The following is a 17553-nucleotide window of genomic DNA, read 5'->3' as shown; positions in this document are numbered from 1 at the left end:
AAACAACAAGACAGGAATTAATACTTGCCTGTTCTCTGTAGAGTTTAATTTCCCCCATTCATATCTTCATAACTTCTGGTTTAAAATTTCCTTATTAAATAGTATAAGGAATTATATTCGTTAATTAGGGTAAAGACTGGAGGCATGGTCTTCCCTCCGTGAAACTAATTTAACATCACAGTGACAAGGGTACTTTCCACGTTCCTATTGTTCACACATGGATTGCGAAGTGTGTCTGGTCGGTGTCATGAATTTGCTTTGTGTTTAAAACATATTTTCCTCGCTGCAATAGGAAGTCCCAATGAACAAACTGATTGCCTATACCTTCTTTTTTTCTTTTTATTTGAATATAATGGGTAGTCTGTTCCATCTGTCCCAAGAAGGGAAGAGATCATATTCGCATTGTTTGCTTAAGCCTCTTATTGTGATGGTTCAGTCTTTTCAGTCTGGCCTCGTTGAAGGAGGGTGGAGTAATGTGCACAAAAAGACTAAATTAACTGACGTTTACGTTGCATTTCTTCAGTTGATATTTTCAAGAGGGACATTCTGACAACTCCCACCTGAAAAGCAAACCATATACAATGTAGATTTTTTGAAAGCTGTGACCTTGGAGAAACCAGGGTCTGAAGGTCACCAAGATAGTGCTTTTATTTCTTTGCGGGGGGGGGGGGGTGTTTCTGCTTACACTTCCCCCTTGTAAAGGGTGCAGTTGCACATGCAATCCATTTAACCAGGAAAACAATGTTTTCCTGCTGGAAGGGCACCCTTACCCACAAAAAAAAAAAATTAGCCCTTGAAATGTGATTCATCTTAATTGTAGCAGACCACGTTCAAAGGCAGTTTTCTACTTTTACATTGCTAACATACAGTGGCATTATTAATTCACAGTATTTTTTTTTAAACCACTAGCACTCTAATCAGTTCCTCCCTGTTTAAGCACTCCAAATGCGCTTAATGCCGTATTGTTACCATGTCCAAAGCATTTCCATCATGGTTTAAGTGACACAACAGTGTGGTGGTGTATTTATTGTGCATGCATTTGCTACGATGTGACAAGGACAGCATTAAAAGCAGCTTTTATACAATTTTTACTGTTTTTTTTATTGTTTTTTTTTTTTTACAATTATTATTGTAAAAAAGTAATATTAAATATGTGATTATTTGTTCTGTTGAATAATAGAATATGGCTTTCAATGCATGAAAAAATTATAGTCCTTTCTGACATGATGATAATGTTTATGTTCTTTGCTATTGATAGCGTGGTGTGTGTTGATAGTGTTTGATTTGGCGGCACAGTGGGTAAGGAACTGAACTTGTAACCGGAAGGTCATAGGTTTGATTCCTGGGTAGGACACTGCCGTTGTACCCTTGAGCAAGGTACTCAACCTGCATTGCTTCAGGTTATATCCAGCTGTATAAATGTTTACCATGTAAAATGCTATGTAAATGTTGTGTAAGTCCGCTAAATGCCTGTAATGTAATGTCCCGTTGCTCTTGTTTCAGTGCACTTTGATGACTGCGGTGGCGACAGGAAAGTCTTATTCCGCCTTAATTCTCACATTAAAGTGGACTCTGACGGAACAGTGCGCCTGAAGAAGCCCGTCGAGCTGCACGGCGGAGAGAGGAATTTCACGATCGCCATTTTGGGCTCCAAGAGCGAGAGCAGGTCGGCCACAGTCCGAGTGGTGCACGTACGCAAACACGGCCACGGCGGCCACCACCAGCTTCACCACCACGAACACAAACACCACCACCACCACACCGATGACCACCAGCAATCCGAACACAGTGAGGTGGATGGCGTTCCTGAAGAGGTAATATAATATTGGCCTGTCTTGTGCAAGCTACCGTAGGGAACCACAGCGCCATCTGCTGTTGGGAAGGGGAAGTTGCATGCAGGCAGGGCACCCTAGTACGGGTTTTGAGCAGAACCGTGGAGATGTGAGCCGCAGAGTTCTGGACCGGCCGGTGAAATGAACACGCTCTGAGCTCGGAAGCAGCTTGTGCAGCTTTAACTTATCAATGACAAGCTCAATATTATAATCAGTGAAAAGAGCCAAGCAGCAATCAATAAAATGAGTTGTACTTTATATGTATATCTATATATATATATATATAGGCCTATATAAAATTTTAAAAATCTTTTAATCCCTTCAAAATGAGAGAAACGAGTATACCTTTGCAGTACTGCTTAACGGTGCAATGTGGGGAGAATGGATAGTGTCTGATGTAAAGGTTTCTAAGGCGACGGCTACATCCTGGAAGCATTTCTGATAGTTCCTTCCTTCTTCAGCACTCTGCAGCTCTGCCACAGCTGGTGTTTCCACACTCTTCAAAAGGACTGAAGAGGAGGAAGAGGGACTGGGTCATTCCCCCCATCAGCGTCTCGGAAAATCGAAGAGGCCCCTTCCCAGAACTCATGGTGCAGGTATGTGCCCGTGGCTGCGTTTTTGCCAATTTTGAGTTTGGTAGTAGTTCAGTCGTGTTTTATTCAGTGACGCCTGGTTGCGTTTGCATTTGCAGATCCGATCCAGCCGGGATAAGGAAGTGAAGGTGCAATACAGCATCACTGGGCCTGGGGCAGATGAGGCCCCTGTTGGGCTTTTCACCATTAACAGGGATACTGGCTGGCTCAGTGTCACCCAGCCTTTGGACCGAGAGAAGAATGATAAATATAAAGTAAGTTTGTTTTTCCAGCAACAAGACGATATTACCAAGTATCAGCAATGGCCAAGTCTTTATTTTTATTTTTTGTGAGATTTATTAGAGGTCCCAACCGTAACTGTAGGCCCGTGTTCTTTCCTCTCTTCCCCCTCTCTAGCTCTTGGCTCACGCTGTCGCTTTGGGTGACAGTGCCAGTCGGGCCGAGGATCCCATGGACATTATCATCAATGTGATCGATCAGAACGACAACAGACCCGAATTTACCATGGATCCGTTCCTGGGCGACGTAGCCGAATCATCCCCCAAAGGTACGTTCATCTTATGGCAAATATGAAAATTCAGTATGGTATAATAACAGTAGCATATTCTTTGAGAGCAGTATCGATATCCACAAGCCGGGTTGACTGCCCAAGTTGCAATATCACAAACAGTCGCAGTGGTGCTCTGTTGAATCAAATGATATTTTTTGTTTTGATATTTATTTGTGTTCATTCATTTTCCCTCTTAAGGTTTTCAATTCATGAAGGTGACTGCAATTGATAAAGATGAACCAGGATCAGAGAATGCTGACATTAGATACAAACTTCTGACCCAAAACCCAGAGAGTCCAAAAGCAGATATGTTCTTTATTAACCCTTCGACTGGAGGGATCCAACTGAATACAGATGGGCTGGACAGAGAGGTATATGATTAAAAAAACAGACATTATGGACATAATAGACAAGAATATATCCAGTTAGAAATAGTAAAACTATTTTGTGTTTCCTTTTGCAGAACTTCCCTAAATACACATTGATAATTCAAGCTGCTGATATGATGGGGACAGGCCTCGCAACCACCTGCACAGCAATCGTCACAGTAACCGACAGCAATGACAACGCTCCTCAGTTTGTGCAGAGTTCAGTAAGTGACCTTTAACTGGTACTTTTCAGTTACATTGAGTGATATTCAAGTTGTTCCTATTCATAGTGTGGTGAGCTGTGCAGTTTCTTTTTATGATTAAGAAGCATCCTTCAACAGCTGTTGAGTTGAATTGGGTCATATACTTTGTGTAACACACATACTGTAAACGTTCTCCTTCACAGTACACAGTGTCTGTCCCTGAGAATGAAGTGGGTGCCGAGGTGGTGAAAATGCCAGTGACTGATGGGGATGAACCTCACACACCGGCCTGGACAACTAAGTACAGGATTATTGAGGGAAACAATGGAGGTTTCTTCAATGTCAGTACTGGACCCAGCAAGCTGGAGGGCATTATTACTACAGTCAAGGTAACAATCCATGTTCTGGAGACAAAACATCTCAAAGGGTCTCTAAACCATGCAATATTGATTCAGCACCAAGTCTTTTGCCAGACTGTTATAAGTTTAAAATGATTTATAAATTAATTGCATGTTTTCTCTCGCCATTCAGGGCCTTGATTTTGAGAAGAATGCACACTACACCTTGTTGGTCACTGTGGAGAACGATGCCCCATTTGCCACCCGTCTGCCCACCTCCACTGCCACAGTTATTGTGAATGTGAAGGATGTGAATGAGGCTCCAGTCTTTAATCCAGCTGAGAGGGTGGTCATTAAACCAGAGAACCTGGAAGTTGGGGCCGACATTATTGCATATACAGCAACCGATCCTGACACGGCAAGAAATCAGAAAGTGTGGTAAGGGAATGTTTCTGGCAATACAACACATTTAATACGGCAACTGTCATATGGACTTGTCTGAATCAGGTTCATTAATTTGTTTCTGCAGCTGTACTTCATTAGCATACATGTACAAAAAAAATTTTCACACCAGGGCAGATCCAATTCTATGTTCTAATGCTAATCTCATTTGTCACAATGGTTTCAGATCTTTAGACAATATGTAATGTTAGACAAAGGGACCCTGAGTGTAAACAAAACACATTTTTTAAATTGTTTCATTTATTTAATGAAACTGGGAAAGGGGACAATTAATTTTTCATGGCACTGTAGCCATTGACTTAAACTTAAATAAATCCATGTGCAGTAGCGGATTAATTTATACAATGTAGTGGTTGAGAGAGAATGGAAACAAGAAACTGAATGTCAACCCGTTTCCCTGAAGGTATAAATCGGGCTATGATCCTGCTGGATGGCTCAATGTCAATAGAGAGACTGGACTCATCAAAGTCAGGAGCCTCATGGATAGAGAATCTCCCTTCGTCATCGAGGGCAAATACCGGGCCCTCATTAATGCCATTGATAACGGTATTGTCTTTTCTTTTTTCGTACCATTCTTGCTTACTTTTATCCCTTCAAAGTTGTGAGCCTAAGGCATTTCTTAATTATTTTTTAGATGATATCCCTGCGACGGGAACCGGGACTCTGCTGATCGAGCTGGAAGATGTAAATGACAACGCTCCCATAATCGAGGAGAGGACGATTACGATCTGTAACCAGGAATCTCAGCCCGTGACGCTGTCCGTCTCTGACAGAGACGGGCCGGGCTTCGCCGCCCCTTTCCGTGCGGAACTGCAGGGAGATAGCGAGAACAACTGGACTGCTAGGATGAACGGCACAAGTAAGCCTCGCTGTGCCCGGTGAACAGGCTTTTAGATGTTTACCACGTTTAGGTGTAGCACCTTCATACATTTCTGGTCGTCTGTTCCAAGATGAGCACTTGCAGTAGATCATCAGCTGCTGGCCTACTTAAAGTTTGCTTTCAGTTAGCCAGAGTAATATCTATTCGTCCAAATAGTTTTGCTGAGATTTGACTTTTTCCAAATGCGCTTCACCTTGATACAACGGACCTCAATCGACCCATATTTTTGTGGCACTCAATGCACCTAATATTTACATAATAAAAACTCAACGGGAGCGTCTCTTTCCAGATATACAGTAATGCCACGGTTACTCACGAACATCCACAGAGCTTAATTTGTGCTCAGTTTCATTGAGAACTACTTCTACCCGAAATACACCAACTGTGTATAACTGAGAAAAGTCTTGTGCAGGTGGACTAGTATGAAACTTGAGGGGTGGCGATGTGATGTACACAGAATGTGACCGTTTGTTGTAGTTGCAATAATCTTTATTAAAGCACATTACAGCTTGGAAAATCATAGCTGAGGTTCTATCGGTTGTAATTTACGTCGTAGAACAAAAGACCCCTTAATATGTCAGCCATGAATTTTGAAGAGGTTATGTGCTTTAATAAAGCAAGTTTCGATGTTGAAACTACAACAAATGGTCATATTCCACGAATGCCATGTCACCACCACTCAAGTCTTATGCTAGCCTGCCTGCGCAAAAGTTTTCTCGAATATAGGTATTTATTTTTGTATTTTTTCTTTTACTTTGGTTTTAGTGTTCTAATGGTATACGCTTTTATTTTAATGTTAACTTTGTATATATTTTGTTTTCTCAGTCTGTGCTGATTTTTATGTTTTACTTCACTATTTTTTGATGTTTGGACAGCTCTTTGAGCTGTATTTCAATGTAGGAAAGGTGCTATATAAAAACAAAGACATCTTTTTAATTTAGCGTTTCCATGACATTCACACATCTACCGATCACAGAAAACATAACTGTTGTTTTTTATTCGTTTCAGAGACGGGCATAATACTCGCACTGAAGACCCACCTGGAACAGAATGATTACAACGTTATCCTCCGAGTGTATGACAGCCAGGGCCTGTACCAGGACAGCACCGTCCAAGCCAAAGTGTGTGACTGCAAAGGAGATGATTTCACGTGCAACGCAAAGGCTGTGGCGGGTGTAGGGCTGCCTGGAATTCTGGGAATTTTGGGAGCCATCTTGCTTTTACTCCGTGAGTAATTCAGTAGTATTATTATTTCTTCTTCAGTTGTGTTTGGAACACCCTTAGTCAGTGCTCAGTGAAATCATCAGAAGTTTTTGCATACTCTCTGACCCACAATGGTAGTGTTGTATGTGCTTGTTTGCTGTGTGGTGTTAATGGTGGTGTGCAGTGCTAGTGTTGCTTGTTTGTGAGGTGTTAATGGTGGTATGCAGTGCTAGTGTTGCTTGTTTGTGAGGTGTTAATGGTGGTATGCAGTGCTAGTGTTGTATGTGCTTGTTTGTGAGGTGTTAATGGCGGTACGCAGTGCTAGTGTTGTATGTGCTTGTTTGTGTGGTGTTCATGGCGGTACGCAGTGCTAGTGTTGTATGTGTTTGTTTGTGAGGTGTTAATGGCGGTATGCAGTGCTAGTGTTGTATGTGCTTGTTTGTGAGGTGTTAATGGTGGTATGCAGTGCTAGTGTTGCTTGTTTGTGAGGTGTTAATGGCGGTACGCAGTGCTAGTGCTGTATGTGCTTGTTTGTGTGGTTTTAATAGTGGTATGCAGTGCTAGTGTTGTATGTGCTTGTTTGTGAGGTGTTAATGGCGGCATGCTCTCTGACCCACAGTGCTGGTGCTGTTACTCCTCATGTTCTTGAGGAGAAGGAGCAGACCGATGAAGGAGGAGCCTCTCCTCCACAATGACGTTCGGGACAACCTCTACTACTACGACGAGGAGGGCGGCGGCGAGGAGGACCAGGTGGGTGTTTAAGCACGAGTGTCAGGAGAAAATCCTGGTGACCATGGCAAAGTCTAGGCCATTATTGTCCTTCCTCTTCCTTTACAGCCTGATTAGTTTTGAACATTCCAACGCTGGCTTTTAGTGATCTTTGTGCCGTTGCATGGGAAATGGTGGTTCTCGTAATTGGACGTTTTGTACTTTTTTTGTCTGGACCGCAACAGCGGGTACCAGCCCTACAAACGCAAATGTCTGTGACTGAGTCACTGAGTTATGAAGCTACACCATTGGTCACCAGTCCAGCCATATACTATGTTTTGACCTGGTCTTGTTTTTTTGCCGCCACATTCCGTTGTGGACGTGGGATTTTAATAAACCTTGTTGCCTGTCCTGCATCCAGGATTATGACCTGAGCCAGCTGCACAGAGGCCTGGATAACCGACCTGATGTCATGCGGGATGACGTGGCCCCGACGTTCCTGCCTGTTCCGCAGTACCGGACCCGACCCACCAACCCCGAGGATATTGGAAACTTCATCGATGATGTGAGTTCTGTTGTATGCCTGTGCAATTCTGTGCAATTTGATGAAAAAACAATTCCAAGGAAAGGTGTTTGGCACGTTCTGAAATGTGGATTCATTATTCACTATCACGGATGTGCATTAAACCCAAAAAAAGATTTGTGCATACTCACACGCATGTATACGTACACTACACGGCCAAAAGAATGTGGACACCTGACATCCAATATCTCATCCAAAATTAAGGGCATTAATATGGAGTTGGTCCACCCTTTGCTGCTATAATAGCCTCTACTCTTCTGGGAAGGGTTTACACTAGATGTTGGAGCATTGCTGCAGGGATTCGCTTCCATTTAGCCAGAAAAGTATTTGTGAGGTCGGGCACTGATTGGGCGATTAGGCCTGGCTTGCTGTTGGTTTTCCAACTGATCCCAAAGGTGTTGGATGGGGTTGAGGTCAGGGCTCTGTGTAGTCCAGTCACGTTCTTCCACACCGTTCTTGACAAAATCATTTCTATATGGACCTCGCTGTGTGCCAGGTGGCATTGTCATGCTGAAACAGGAAAGGGCCTTCCCCATACTGTTGAGGAAGCACAGAATCGTCTAGAATGTCATTGTATGCTGTAGCATTAAGATTTGCTTTCACTGGAACTAAAGGGCATAGCTCAAACCATGAAAAACAGCTCCAGACCAAGGGGTGTCCAGATACTTCTTGTCATGTGTGTGTGTGTGTGCGTGCAATTTTTTTCAGTGATAAGTGGAGTCCCAAAAAGGCAATACATTTTTTTTTATTTTTAAAAGAAGCTTAATTGTATATTCCATGTCATTGTAATCCTTTAAACTTCCCCCTCTGGTGCGTTTCAGAATCTGAAGGCCGCGGACGGAGACCCCACCGCCCCGCCGTACGACTCCCTCCTGGTGTTCGACTACGAAGGAGGCGGCTCTGAGGCCGGCTCCCTCAGCTCCCTCAACTCCTCCAGCTCGGGGGAGGACCAGGACTACGACTGCCTGGCCGAGTGGGGGCCGCGCTTCAAGAAACTGGCGGACATGTACGGCGGCGGCGAAGACTAAAATCCTCTTCGCCCAGTCGCCTGGTTCCCAACACTCAAGCCAAATTGGGACATGGGTTGGGATCTGATCTTACCAAAAAAGTGGTGTGTCCTTAACTTCTGAATTGCCGTTATTTGTTTGGAATTTATTTGGATTTTTAAATATTTTTAAGAAAATGTTTTTTGGTCCATCCCTGTTAGCGACCGCAAAACACGCGGAGTGTGGTGAAAGTGGCAGAAGGAACGGCGAGTTGAGGTCAAACTGCAGTCTGTTAGTTTGAACCCAGGGCTTAGGCTCGAGTCTGAAGCACACGGCCTTGTTCTCTCCCATTTTCTGTGCATGTGTTGAAAGGTTTTATTTGTGCGTCAATATGTGACCCATTAAGAGAATGAGCTCTGGGCTTGGTCTTCAGTTTTGGCTGCGGGGTGGGGGTGGGGGTGGGGGGTGAGGGATGAGAGGAAACAAGGCTTTTGGAAGTTAATATTAAAGGATGCAATACGCTCTGTACATGAACTTCTACTCTCCAATCCTTTGCTGGTCTCCAGTTAGCCAGTTCCACCCTTACCTGTATATAAGATTCTTTTTGTACAGTAATTTGTTCCAAGATGGATTCTCAGAATTCCTGTTTTGCACCACAAAAAAAGCAAACTTAAGAAAAAAAACAAAAAAAAAAAAACAAAAACAAACCATTTTGGATGTTTTAGTACGTTCCTGTATTTTGCTAGTTTTTGTGTTTTTTAAAAGGATCACTTTGTTTAGAATGAGTTAGAATGTTCATTCAACGCTTGACAGTTTTTCAGCCTTACTATTATTATTGTTGTTGCTGTCCGAATGCAAGGCAACAAGAATTATCCACTAGCACTTGTGGAAGTGGAGATGTACAAATATTTTTGAATAAATCTAAAATGAAAATTTCTCTGCATTCATCTTGATATTCATGCTATGTAAAAAGCTTCTACTAAGCTGAGATTTGTCCTTGTGACTGGGAATTTCCCCCCAGGAATAGTGACTCTAAATCAGAATTCGGTGTTCAGCGGGACGGTGGGAACTGTTTATGCCTCACGTTAATGGTAAAGTCCAAAAACAGTGAAAAACCTACCCAGACGAGACCTCTCCACAACAGCAGAGGGCGCTGTCAACTCAGTGGGGACTGCTTTCACCTCCGGGAAACAACCGAGGGCTTTATTTTGCTGGCATGCCAAGGTGTCTTTAACCAGATTGATCTGTCTCCGATTTTAAAACCTGGGGGAATATTTGGAGTTTGGGTCATATTTCATTATATATATATATATATATATATATATATATATATAGACAGGTGATGTAAAATATAAATATCACATTTTAAACAGATTTAACATGCATTGTTGATGTGCTATATTAAAAATAAATTCATTTAAAAAAACAAAAAAAAAAATACACACGTGTTTAATGATACGCGCACACATTTTTTCCTATTCTTTTTGCGCCATTCGAGGTTGGTGTTGAGATTCAATATTGCCCGCGGCAGAGAATGGGGATGTTGCCCGGCTGGCACTGAGAGGAAATCCGCTTTTCATTGCTTTTAGGTTCCGTATTCACATGTTAATTGGGCCGGGCCCGTTTTCTTGTTTTGCTAACCTCCTCCTCCTCGTCGTCCTCCTCTCTTCTAGCCCACTGTGCAAAGCTGTTCTTTTCAGCAGGGTTCGTTGAAAAGGACACACTCTGTGCCGGGATGGAAAAGTGACCTGGAATGCTGTTTGTTTTCGGAGCTTTTAAATGGGAGACATGCGGGGGGAAAAAAAGAAACCGAGAAAAAAAGAAGCGGGCCCCCCTCTCCAGTTCCCTCAAGTCAGCCGCTTTCGTATGGCCAAAGAATGGTGCGTTTGCTACTTCGAATATTGTAGGTGCTCCTGTTTTTCACTCTAGCAGTAGTATGGAAAAGTTTTTTTCCAGCTGTGAAATTGCATATGCTACTATTTTCACCTTTATGTTTCAAGTAGTAGACCAATAGTCAACTAATTTAAATCAACTGGTGTTCATTCGTAAAATAAATAAACACTTAGGCTACTTTAAAATTCCGAACTAGAACTGGTCGATTTGGTTTGACTAAACGAACGGTGAAAATAGGCGACGAACTAGCCTATTATAAGGAGGGAAAAATCACCATAAATTCACAAGAATGAAAAAACTAAGGCGAACTTGAACCACTACACCTGTGCGATAAAGGACGCGATGCACCTGTTTTGTTGGGGTATGCAAACAGCCGCGCGAGGCTCCGCCCTCTTCCACTTGTCCTTTCATTGTAATTGGCCCGACGGGGAGCCTATGCTAATTGGCAGTGACCCTCTGCACCTGACTCTCTCCACTCCACGGAAGAATGTGCGGCAAAGACAGCCTCCAAGACTCCCCTATTTATTCAACAGGTCTCCTGCCTATGATCATTCACGCTAACATTCTTGCGTTGCTTAAGGGTCGTACAGTGTGCGCGCATCTGAGATTCACAGATATTATAAGATGCCACGGTCCTTTTTGGTGAAGAAATACCTCAGTAAGAAGACAAACTACGGTCAACTGGATTCAAAGAAAAGAGGTAGCCTACATAACTTTTTAAGCGGATTATTACTGTATTTTTCATGATATCAGCCCTTATATCCATAATCTAATACTGGTGTGCGTTATTGTGTATGATTTCACAATTATTGTATTTCTCTTAAGAGTACGTTTATTGTGCTTTAATCTGTTAACATCTGGAAAGTTTGTATGGGGTCGGTTTTTATGTATGAAGCAAGTAACTAATATAAAGTCTACTTTGTAGTCACTGTTTAGAAATATTGTGGAGGACATAAGTTTAAATATGTTAAAGTTAAAATACCTCCTTCGCGTATTATGGAAAATCTGTTATTTATTAGCACGCACACATTAACAAAACACGTTTCTTTGACTGTTAGCCAAAGTGCTGCCAAGCAACGCTGTAAATAATGATAAAATAAATAATGAAGATGAAAACAAAAACTTTTTGCAACGGATACCGCAAACGGTTGGAGTTTAGCAGGTGCAAAATCTCCCACACAAAAGGGGGGCTTATTGTTAGTCCCTCCTTTTGGGATGTGAAGGGTCCTATTAAGCGTGTTGAAGAGGCCAATGCAGCGCCCTTCCAGGCTTCTTTTTACTCGGAAATCTCCCTGAAATCCGCGTTTTTGTTCAAATGCATCCCTTTATGCGAGCTACTCCACAGTTCGTTCTTTCTTGACGAACTACGGCGATCATTATAAAATCGGACGGGAAAACACGGCGGTGCAAGAATTTAAAATAACACCATGACAAAGTTAATTTCCTTGTGATTACATTTGAACTCCCAAAACCTACATACTCAGACCATAAATACCAACTATCTTGACAATTAAATATTAAGTAATTACAGTTAAAAGTATTGTTATTATGTATGATAATGTAGTCAATAAGTATTTGGACAGTGACAAAGTTTCGTTTTGGCTCTGTAGCCTACTCCAGCACATTTTGATTTAAAATGAAACGATGAATAATTGCAAAGTGCAGACTGTCTGTTTTACTTTGAGGGTGTTTACATCCATATCAGGTGAACCATGTAGGAATTACAGCCCTTTTTCCCACGGCGTGCAGGAACTGCCGCTGTGGGCTAAGCATGGCAAATTGTGGTCACTCACTCACTCACTCACGGACGACCTTTCAGGGATGTTTTGTGGGATGCATGCGCAGGCGTTGCCAGCTAAAATGTGTCTGCGGAAGTGAGTTGCGCCGTGGGTCTGGACGGTTCCGTGCCTGTTCTACATAGTTCCCCCATTTTATAAATCAATCAGAGACAAAATCAGCTGTAATACATTGTTAGGAAACAAGAACACTGGTGAAGTCAATAGCAATAGACCTGGTAGACCACGGAAGATCACTGTAGTGGATGACCAAAGAATCTTTTCGTTTGTGATGGAAAAACCCGACTTTTTTCAAATGTCGAACAGAACAAGAATACTCTCCAGGATGTAGGCATTGATGTGTCGAAGACTACCACAAAGAGAAGACTACACCAGCTTAACCTCAGAGGGTTCACCGCATGATGCAAACCACTGGTGAGCCTCAAGAGCAGAACAGTCAGGTTACAGTTTACAGAACATTTAAAAGAAAAAGAACTTTACTAGAGTTCTGGAACAGTCATACAGACTGATGAGATGAGTGTTAACCTGTACCAAGGTGATGATGAGAAGAAAGCACAGGGAAAGAAAGGAACTGCTCATAATCCAAGGTATACTACCTCATGGTGCAAGGTAGTGTTGTGGCTTGGGTGTGTGTGGTTGCCCCTGGAACTGGATCACTTGTCTTCGTTGATGCTGTGACTGCTGACTGCAGCAGCAGAATAAATTCTGAAGTGTACAGAAACGCCTTATCAGCTCACATCCAACCAAATGCCCCGAAACTCATGGGACAGTGCTTCACCTTGCAGCAGGACAATGGCCATCAAACATACAGCTAAACCAACCAAGGAGATTTTCAGGACTAAAAAGTGGAATTGACTCGCCAAGTTGATCACCTGACCTGAATCCAGTTGAAAATGCGTTTCACTGCGACAAGGCTTGGTCAGATGTTCCTACGAACACAATTGGCAGTGTTCGTGGGTGGGAAGCCGGTGAGGGTATGAGTCCTGATCGTTGCATTAGCGACTCCTACTGGTTGGTCGGGGCGCCTGTTCAGCGGGGAGGGGATGTGGGGGAGATAGCGTGAACCTCAGCACGTGTTATGCTCTCCCAGTGAAACTCCTCGCTGTCAGGTGAAAAGAAGCAGCTGGCGACTCCACATGTATCGGAGGAGGCATGTGGTAGTCTACACCCTCCCCAGACAGAGGATAGCGCATCGACCAGGAATGTGATACACACGGGGAATTCGTATAACGACTAAATTGGGGAGAAAATGGGAGAAAAAAAAAACAGAAGCTGAAGATGGCTGCAGTACAGGCCTGGCAAAGCATCACCCAGGAAGATACTCTGCATTTGGCGATGTCTATGGATCACAAACCTAAGGCAGTCGTCAGATGTTAAGGATTTGCAACCTGTAAGATTGTTAATTTGTCCAATTGCTTCTGGCTAAAATTGAGGAACAATCCATACAGAGGCTACATTTTCTAGTGATCACTTGATATGGATGTATATACACTCAAATTAAATGTGAAAGTCTGCACTTTGTCATATTGTTTTATTTGAAATTCTATGCGCATAAATGCACTGTATACACACAAACGTACACACACACAACGCTATATTTCATGGGTTAATATTCATCAATGAAACTTCAGAAATGAAATATCCACTAATTTCACAAATACTTTCAATTCCCACTATTGTTGATGAGGCTGAAGAATGCTTATCAGCATTATAGTTCTCACAGCTTTCAGCTGCAAATGTTATTTTAACAGTGACCCTGAGAGGTCATGAATATTCTGGTGGTCCATCATTATCACTGACACCTAGAGAACACAAGCCTATATAATTTAGTTCTGCAATCTAAAAATAGTAGTTACATTTTTATAATCATAAAAAAGTTGAATGCAGGTCCAGGAGAACCTCTACGTTGATCTTCTGAACCATTACAATTTCCCCTTTTACCAGATGTCTCTGCATAATCTTTAATGGTTTGAAAGCTGCCACAGCATTTTTGGAAGTCCAAATTGTCCATCACTTGTGGGGATAAGTGGTCAAGAATCTTTTTCTTATTAATTTTTAATTATTTTCTTCAATGTCATTTGCACACCTGGCCCTCAGACAATTTGTAACCTGTGTTAAAAAGACCTTTACAAGTCTGACACTGCTGCATTGATTTGGCCTCATTGTGAGCGTGAATAGTGTGTTTATTACAGCTGATGCAGACACTTCATACACGCGCAAACAATTTGTGTTTTACTACAGAGGACGTCCTTACTCCACACTCTCCGGAAGAATCCATGCCGGGTCCCCTGCCCCTCTCTCAGATGTCCTGCCCTCTCCCCAGCTCCCCCCAGATTCTGGGAGAGTGGCGACCGGCGCCCCTCGTCGCCCCAGCGCCCAGAACCTCGGTGGAGCTGACCTCTGTCAGCGGCCCGTTGACGGACGCGCAGCCGTGGCGCACGGACTTTCCCCCGAGGGGGGGCCCGGGGCAAGAGCTGGGGCGCCCCCTGCTGGTGGCCCACAACACGCCCGTCAGGGACTCTCTCCCCGCCCTGGAGCCCCTCCGCCTCCTGGAGCCCCACGCCTTCCGGCTCCCCGCCCACGCCGCCGAGCTGGCGCTGGAGCGGGGCGCCGCCCCGTCGCCCCTCCTGGGCCTGGTGCCCGGCGGGCAGCAGCGCTTCGAGTGCCTGGACTGCCACCGGGCCTACTTCACCTTCTCGGGCCTGGCCAAGCACAGGCAGCTGCGCTGCGAGTGGCAGTGCCACCGCTGCTTCAGCTGCAAGTACTGCGACAAGGAGTACGTGAGCCTGGGGGCGCTGAAGATGCACATCCGCACGCACACGCTGCCCTGCGTCTGCAAGCTCTGCGGCAAGGCCTTCTCCCGGCCCTGGCTGCTGCAGGGACACATCCGCACGCACACGGGTACGACTGCGCGCGCGTTCCCGTGCGCAGACCCACAGCCGATTTAGAGCTTCCGCCCAGTGTACAGTTTGTACGCCATGATGGATGGGGAACCGAGCATGTGACCTAAAGGTTGCAGGTTCGATTCCCAGGTAGAGCGCTGCTGTTTGTAACACTGAGTAAGGTGCCTTAATCTGACTCGCTTCAGTAAAATATCCAGCTGCATAAAAAGGTTTACTTCGTAAAAATGAGAGTTGTGTAAGGCGCTCTGGATCAGAGCGTCTGCTAAATGCCTGTAAAGTAATGTAATGTAATTTTAGCAATGCAGTCACCTTGCACAGTGGAGCATCTGATAAAGTAGTGACCCAGTTTCACACTGAACAGTAAAATATACCAAATGTTATTAATTTTAGTTGAGTTTAAAAAAAAATATTTGTCTGCTTAATAGTGGTGGAGCACTTTCTGCTCTTGAGAATAATGCAGCCGCCATCTTCAGGGCATACCTGCTACATGGCCACCCTCTTCTGTAGGCTTTGCTGGCTCCGAGCTGCCCGCTGCTGCGCGCTGATGCCCGCCGTCTGTGCCCTCTGTTGTTTTTAGGGGAGAAGCCGTTCTCCTGCCCCCACTGCAGCCGGGCCTTCGCGGACCGCTCCAACCTGCGCGCGCACCTCCAGACGCACTCCGACATCAAGAAGTACCAGTGCAAGCGCTGCTCGAAGACCTTCTCCCGGATATCCCTGCTCTCCAAGCACGAGGAGGCCGGCTGCTGCCCGCTGTCGTGACAACCGCGCTGGCCCCGCCCCTTTTATAACTGTACACCAATGAAGGGGCGGCACCAGGGAGGGTCGTTCAGCTGCTCTGCACGGCTCAGCCTGTGAATCTGCATTGAAGTGTATTTCTACATTTTGCAACGACTTCATTTGTTTTGTATGGCATTGTGTATATACTGTAAGGATAATAAATGCATATTTTCCTATGGTGTCTTCACGTTCTGCTTGGACACGGTCCTTGCATGACTCTGCACATTTTGCCTAATCCACCCTTTGCTGCTGTGACAACCTCCCCTCTTCTGGGAAGGCTTTATATACTAGATTTTCGGGAGCACTGCTGCTGGGATTTGCTTCCATTCAGCCAGAAGAGCATTAGTGAGGTTGGGCACTGATTGGGCGATTTAGGCCTGGCTTGCAGTTGGCTTTCCGAATTGATCCCAAAGGTGCTGGATGGGGTTGAGTTCTGTGCAGGCCATTCAAGTTCTTCCACACTGTTCTCGACAAAAAAATTCTACATGGACCTCGTTGTGTGTTGAAACAGGAAGGGGCCTTCCCCAAACTGTTGGGGAAGCACATAATTGTCTAGAATGCCGTTGTGCGCTGTAGCATGAAGATTGGCCTTCACTGGAACCATGAAGAACAGCCACAGACCAAGGGATGTCCAGATGCTTTTTGGTCATATAACGTACCTCCCTGAGTCTATAACCACTTGCGTCGGATCAGCAAAGCGACAAAGGGGACTTCAGAGCATTTGGACCGGGCCTCGTACTGACGCCCACCGAGGTGCCCTCCGGCTCCACTGCACAGCCACTGTGGTTTTTCCACACAGAGCGTAGTCACTGCATGGAACAGCTTGCCAGGTCGTGTAGCACAAGCAGAAACACTGGGGGGCTCTCAAGACCAGGCTTCACATGGTGCTGGATGCCATCTAGTTTGCAGGTAAAGCCAGCACCGGGTACTCTTGTGGCAGGAATATGGCGAGCATCGTTGGGCTGAATGGCCTGTTCTCCTCGTTATGTCGTGCTACATTATGCTACAGGACTGTCTTTTCCACTCAGCCAGTGCCCGGTAGCCTGTGCCCTTGGTTTCTGTCCACGCACAACATGGCTGCCGCTGTGCCTCTTGCTAAACGGTGCTATTTTCTTGCTTCTGAAACGCCGCTGCCTGATGTATTCTCGATGATGCTCACCAGCCTTCTTGCTTTCGAGAGCCTTGGGGCTGCCGGTGATATCAGTGAAACCATGTCGTACAAACAATCAGTCGAAAAAAAATGTGAGCAGCCCATGGAATTTGCTAAAATTAAAAAAATAAATAAGGCTGGTCTAAACAATAGGTCTGGCAGCCTTGCCTGGTGTTGAGTGATAAGACATAGTCCTGGCCTAATTCATCAGAATATCAGACTGATTCTGAAGCCCTATGGGAGCCCTGTGAAAGAGTTTTTAAAGCTCACTTCTGTACCAGTGTGAACAAATGACAGAACATGATAAAATGGCCGCCTGGCCAACGAG

General features: G+C 44.5%; 2 protein-coding genes across 7 annotated transcripts in view; both read left to right on the top strand.

Moving 5' to 3' along the window:
• The window catches only part of LOC135255738 (B-cadherin-like), a 62906-nt gene extending 53493 nt beyond the window's left edge, over positions 1 to 9413 (top strand). For 3 of the 4 annotated variants that reach the window (XM_064337284.1, XM_064337288.1, XM_064337290.1), the window contains 9 exons: positions 3439 to 3567; positions 3750 to 3935; positions 4078 to 4322; positions 4750 to 4892; positions 4981 to 5205; positions 6235 to 6453; positions 7049 to 7179; positions 7559 to 7702; positions 8542 to 9413. In XM_064337284.1, coding sequence (XP_064193354.1) covers positions 3439 to 3567; positions 3750 to 3935; positions 4078 to 4322; positions 4750 to 4892; positions 4981 to 5205; positions 6235 to 6453; positions 7049 to 7179; positions 7559 to 7702; positions 8542 to 8748 — 1629 coding nt within the window. In that variant the 3' untranslated portion in view covers positions 8749 to 9413. Of the gene's footprint in view, positions 1 to 1503; positions 1815 to 2293; positions 2429 to 2523; positions 2680 to 2821; positions 2973 to 3173; positions 3347 to 3438; positions 3568 to 3749; positions 3936 to 4077; positions 4323 to 4749; positions 4893 to 4980; positions 5206 to 6234; positions 6454 to 7048; positions 7180 to 7558; positions 7703 to 8541 lie in introns of all 4 variants that reach the window. The other variant, XM_064337289.1, reaches the window with a different exon arrangement.
• Positions 9414 to 10429: 1016 nt separating this feature from the next.
• On the top strand, positions 10430 to 16251 carry snai3 (snail family zinc finger 3). Of its 3 annotated transcripts, XM_064337295.1 has the most exons (4): positions 11043 to 11299; positions 12702 to 12809; positions 14637 to 15296; positions 15876 to 16251. In XM_064337295.1, the coding sequence occupies exons 2-4, from the start codon at positions 12794 to 12796 to the stop codon at positions 16055 to 16057; spliced, it is 858 nt and encodes a 285-aa protein (XP_064193365.1). In that variant the 5' UTR covers positions 11043 to 11299; positions 12702 to 12793; the 3' UTR covers positions 16058 to 16251. The 3 variants fall into 3 exon arrangements, with proteins under 3 accessions (XP_064193363.1, XP_064193365.1, XP_064193364.1); XM_064337293.1 differs by lacking the exons at positions 11043 to 11299; positions 12702 to 12809 and adding an exon at positions 10430 to 10586; XM_064337294.1 differs by lacking the exon at positions 12702 to 12809.
• Positions 16252 to 17553: the final 1302 nt, after the last annotated feature.

This window comes from Anguilla rostrata, chromosome 5 (genome assembly GCF_018555375.3).
Source record: "Anguilla rostrata isolate EN2019 chromosome 5, ASM1855537v3, whole genome shotgun sequence".
Lineage (NCBI taxonomy): Eukaryota > Metazoa > Chordata > Actinopteri > Anguilliformes > Anguillidae > Anguilla > Anguilla rostrata.
The sequence above is the reverse complement of the archived record's forward strand: the minus strand, read 5'-3'. Positions and strand labels throughout refer to the sequence as shown.

What these genes read in the sequence shown, in the direction of transcription:
- snai3 (XM_064337293.1), top strand. Translation starts at nt 10,460, where the DNA reads ATGCTGTTTGTTTTCGGAGCTTTTAAATGGGAGACATGCGGGGGGAAA. An exon ending in TTTCGTATGGCCAAAGAATG is followed by an intron (nt 10,587 to 14,636) that starts GTGCGTTTGCTA and finishes GTTTTACTACAG; the next exon opens with AGGACGTCCTTACTCCACAC. An exon ending in ACACATCCGCACGCACACGG is followed by an intron (nt 15,297 to 15,875) that starts GTACGACTGCGC and finishes TGTTGTTTTTAG; the next exon opens with GGGAGAAGCCGTTCTCCTGC.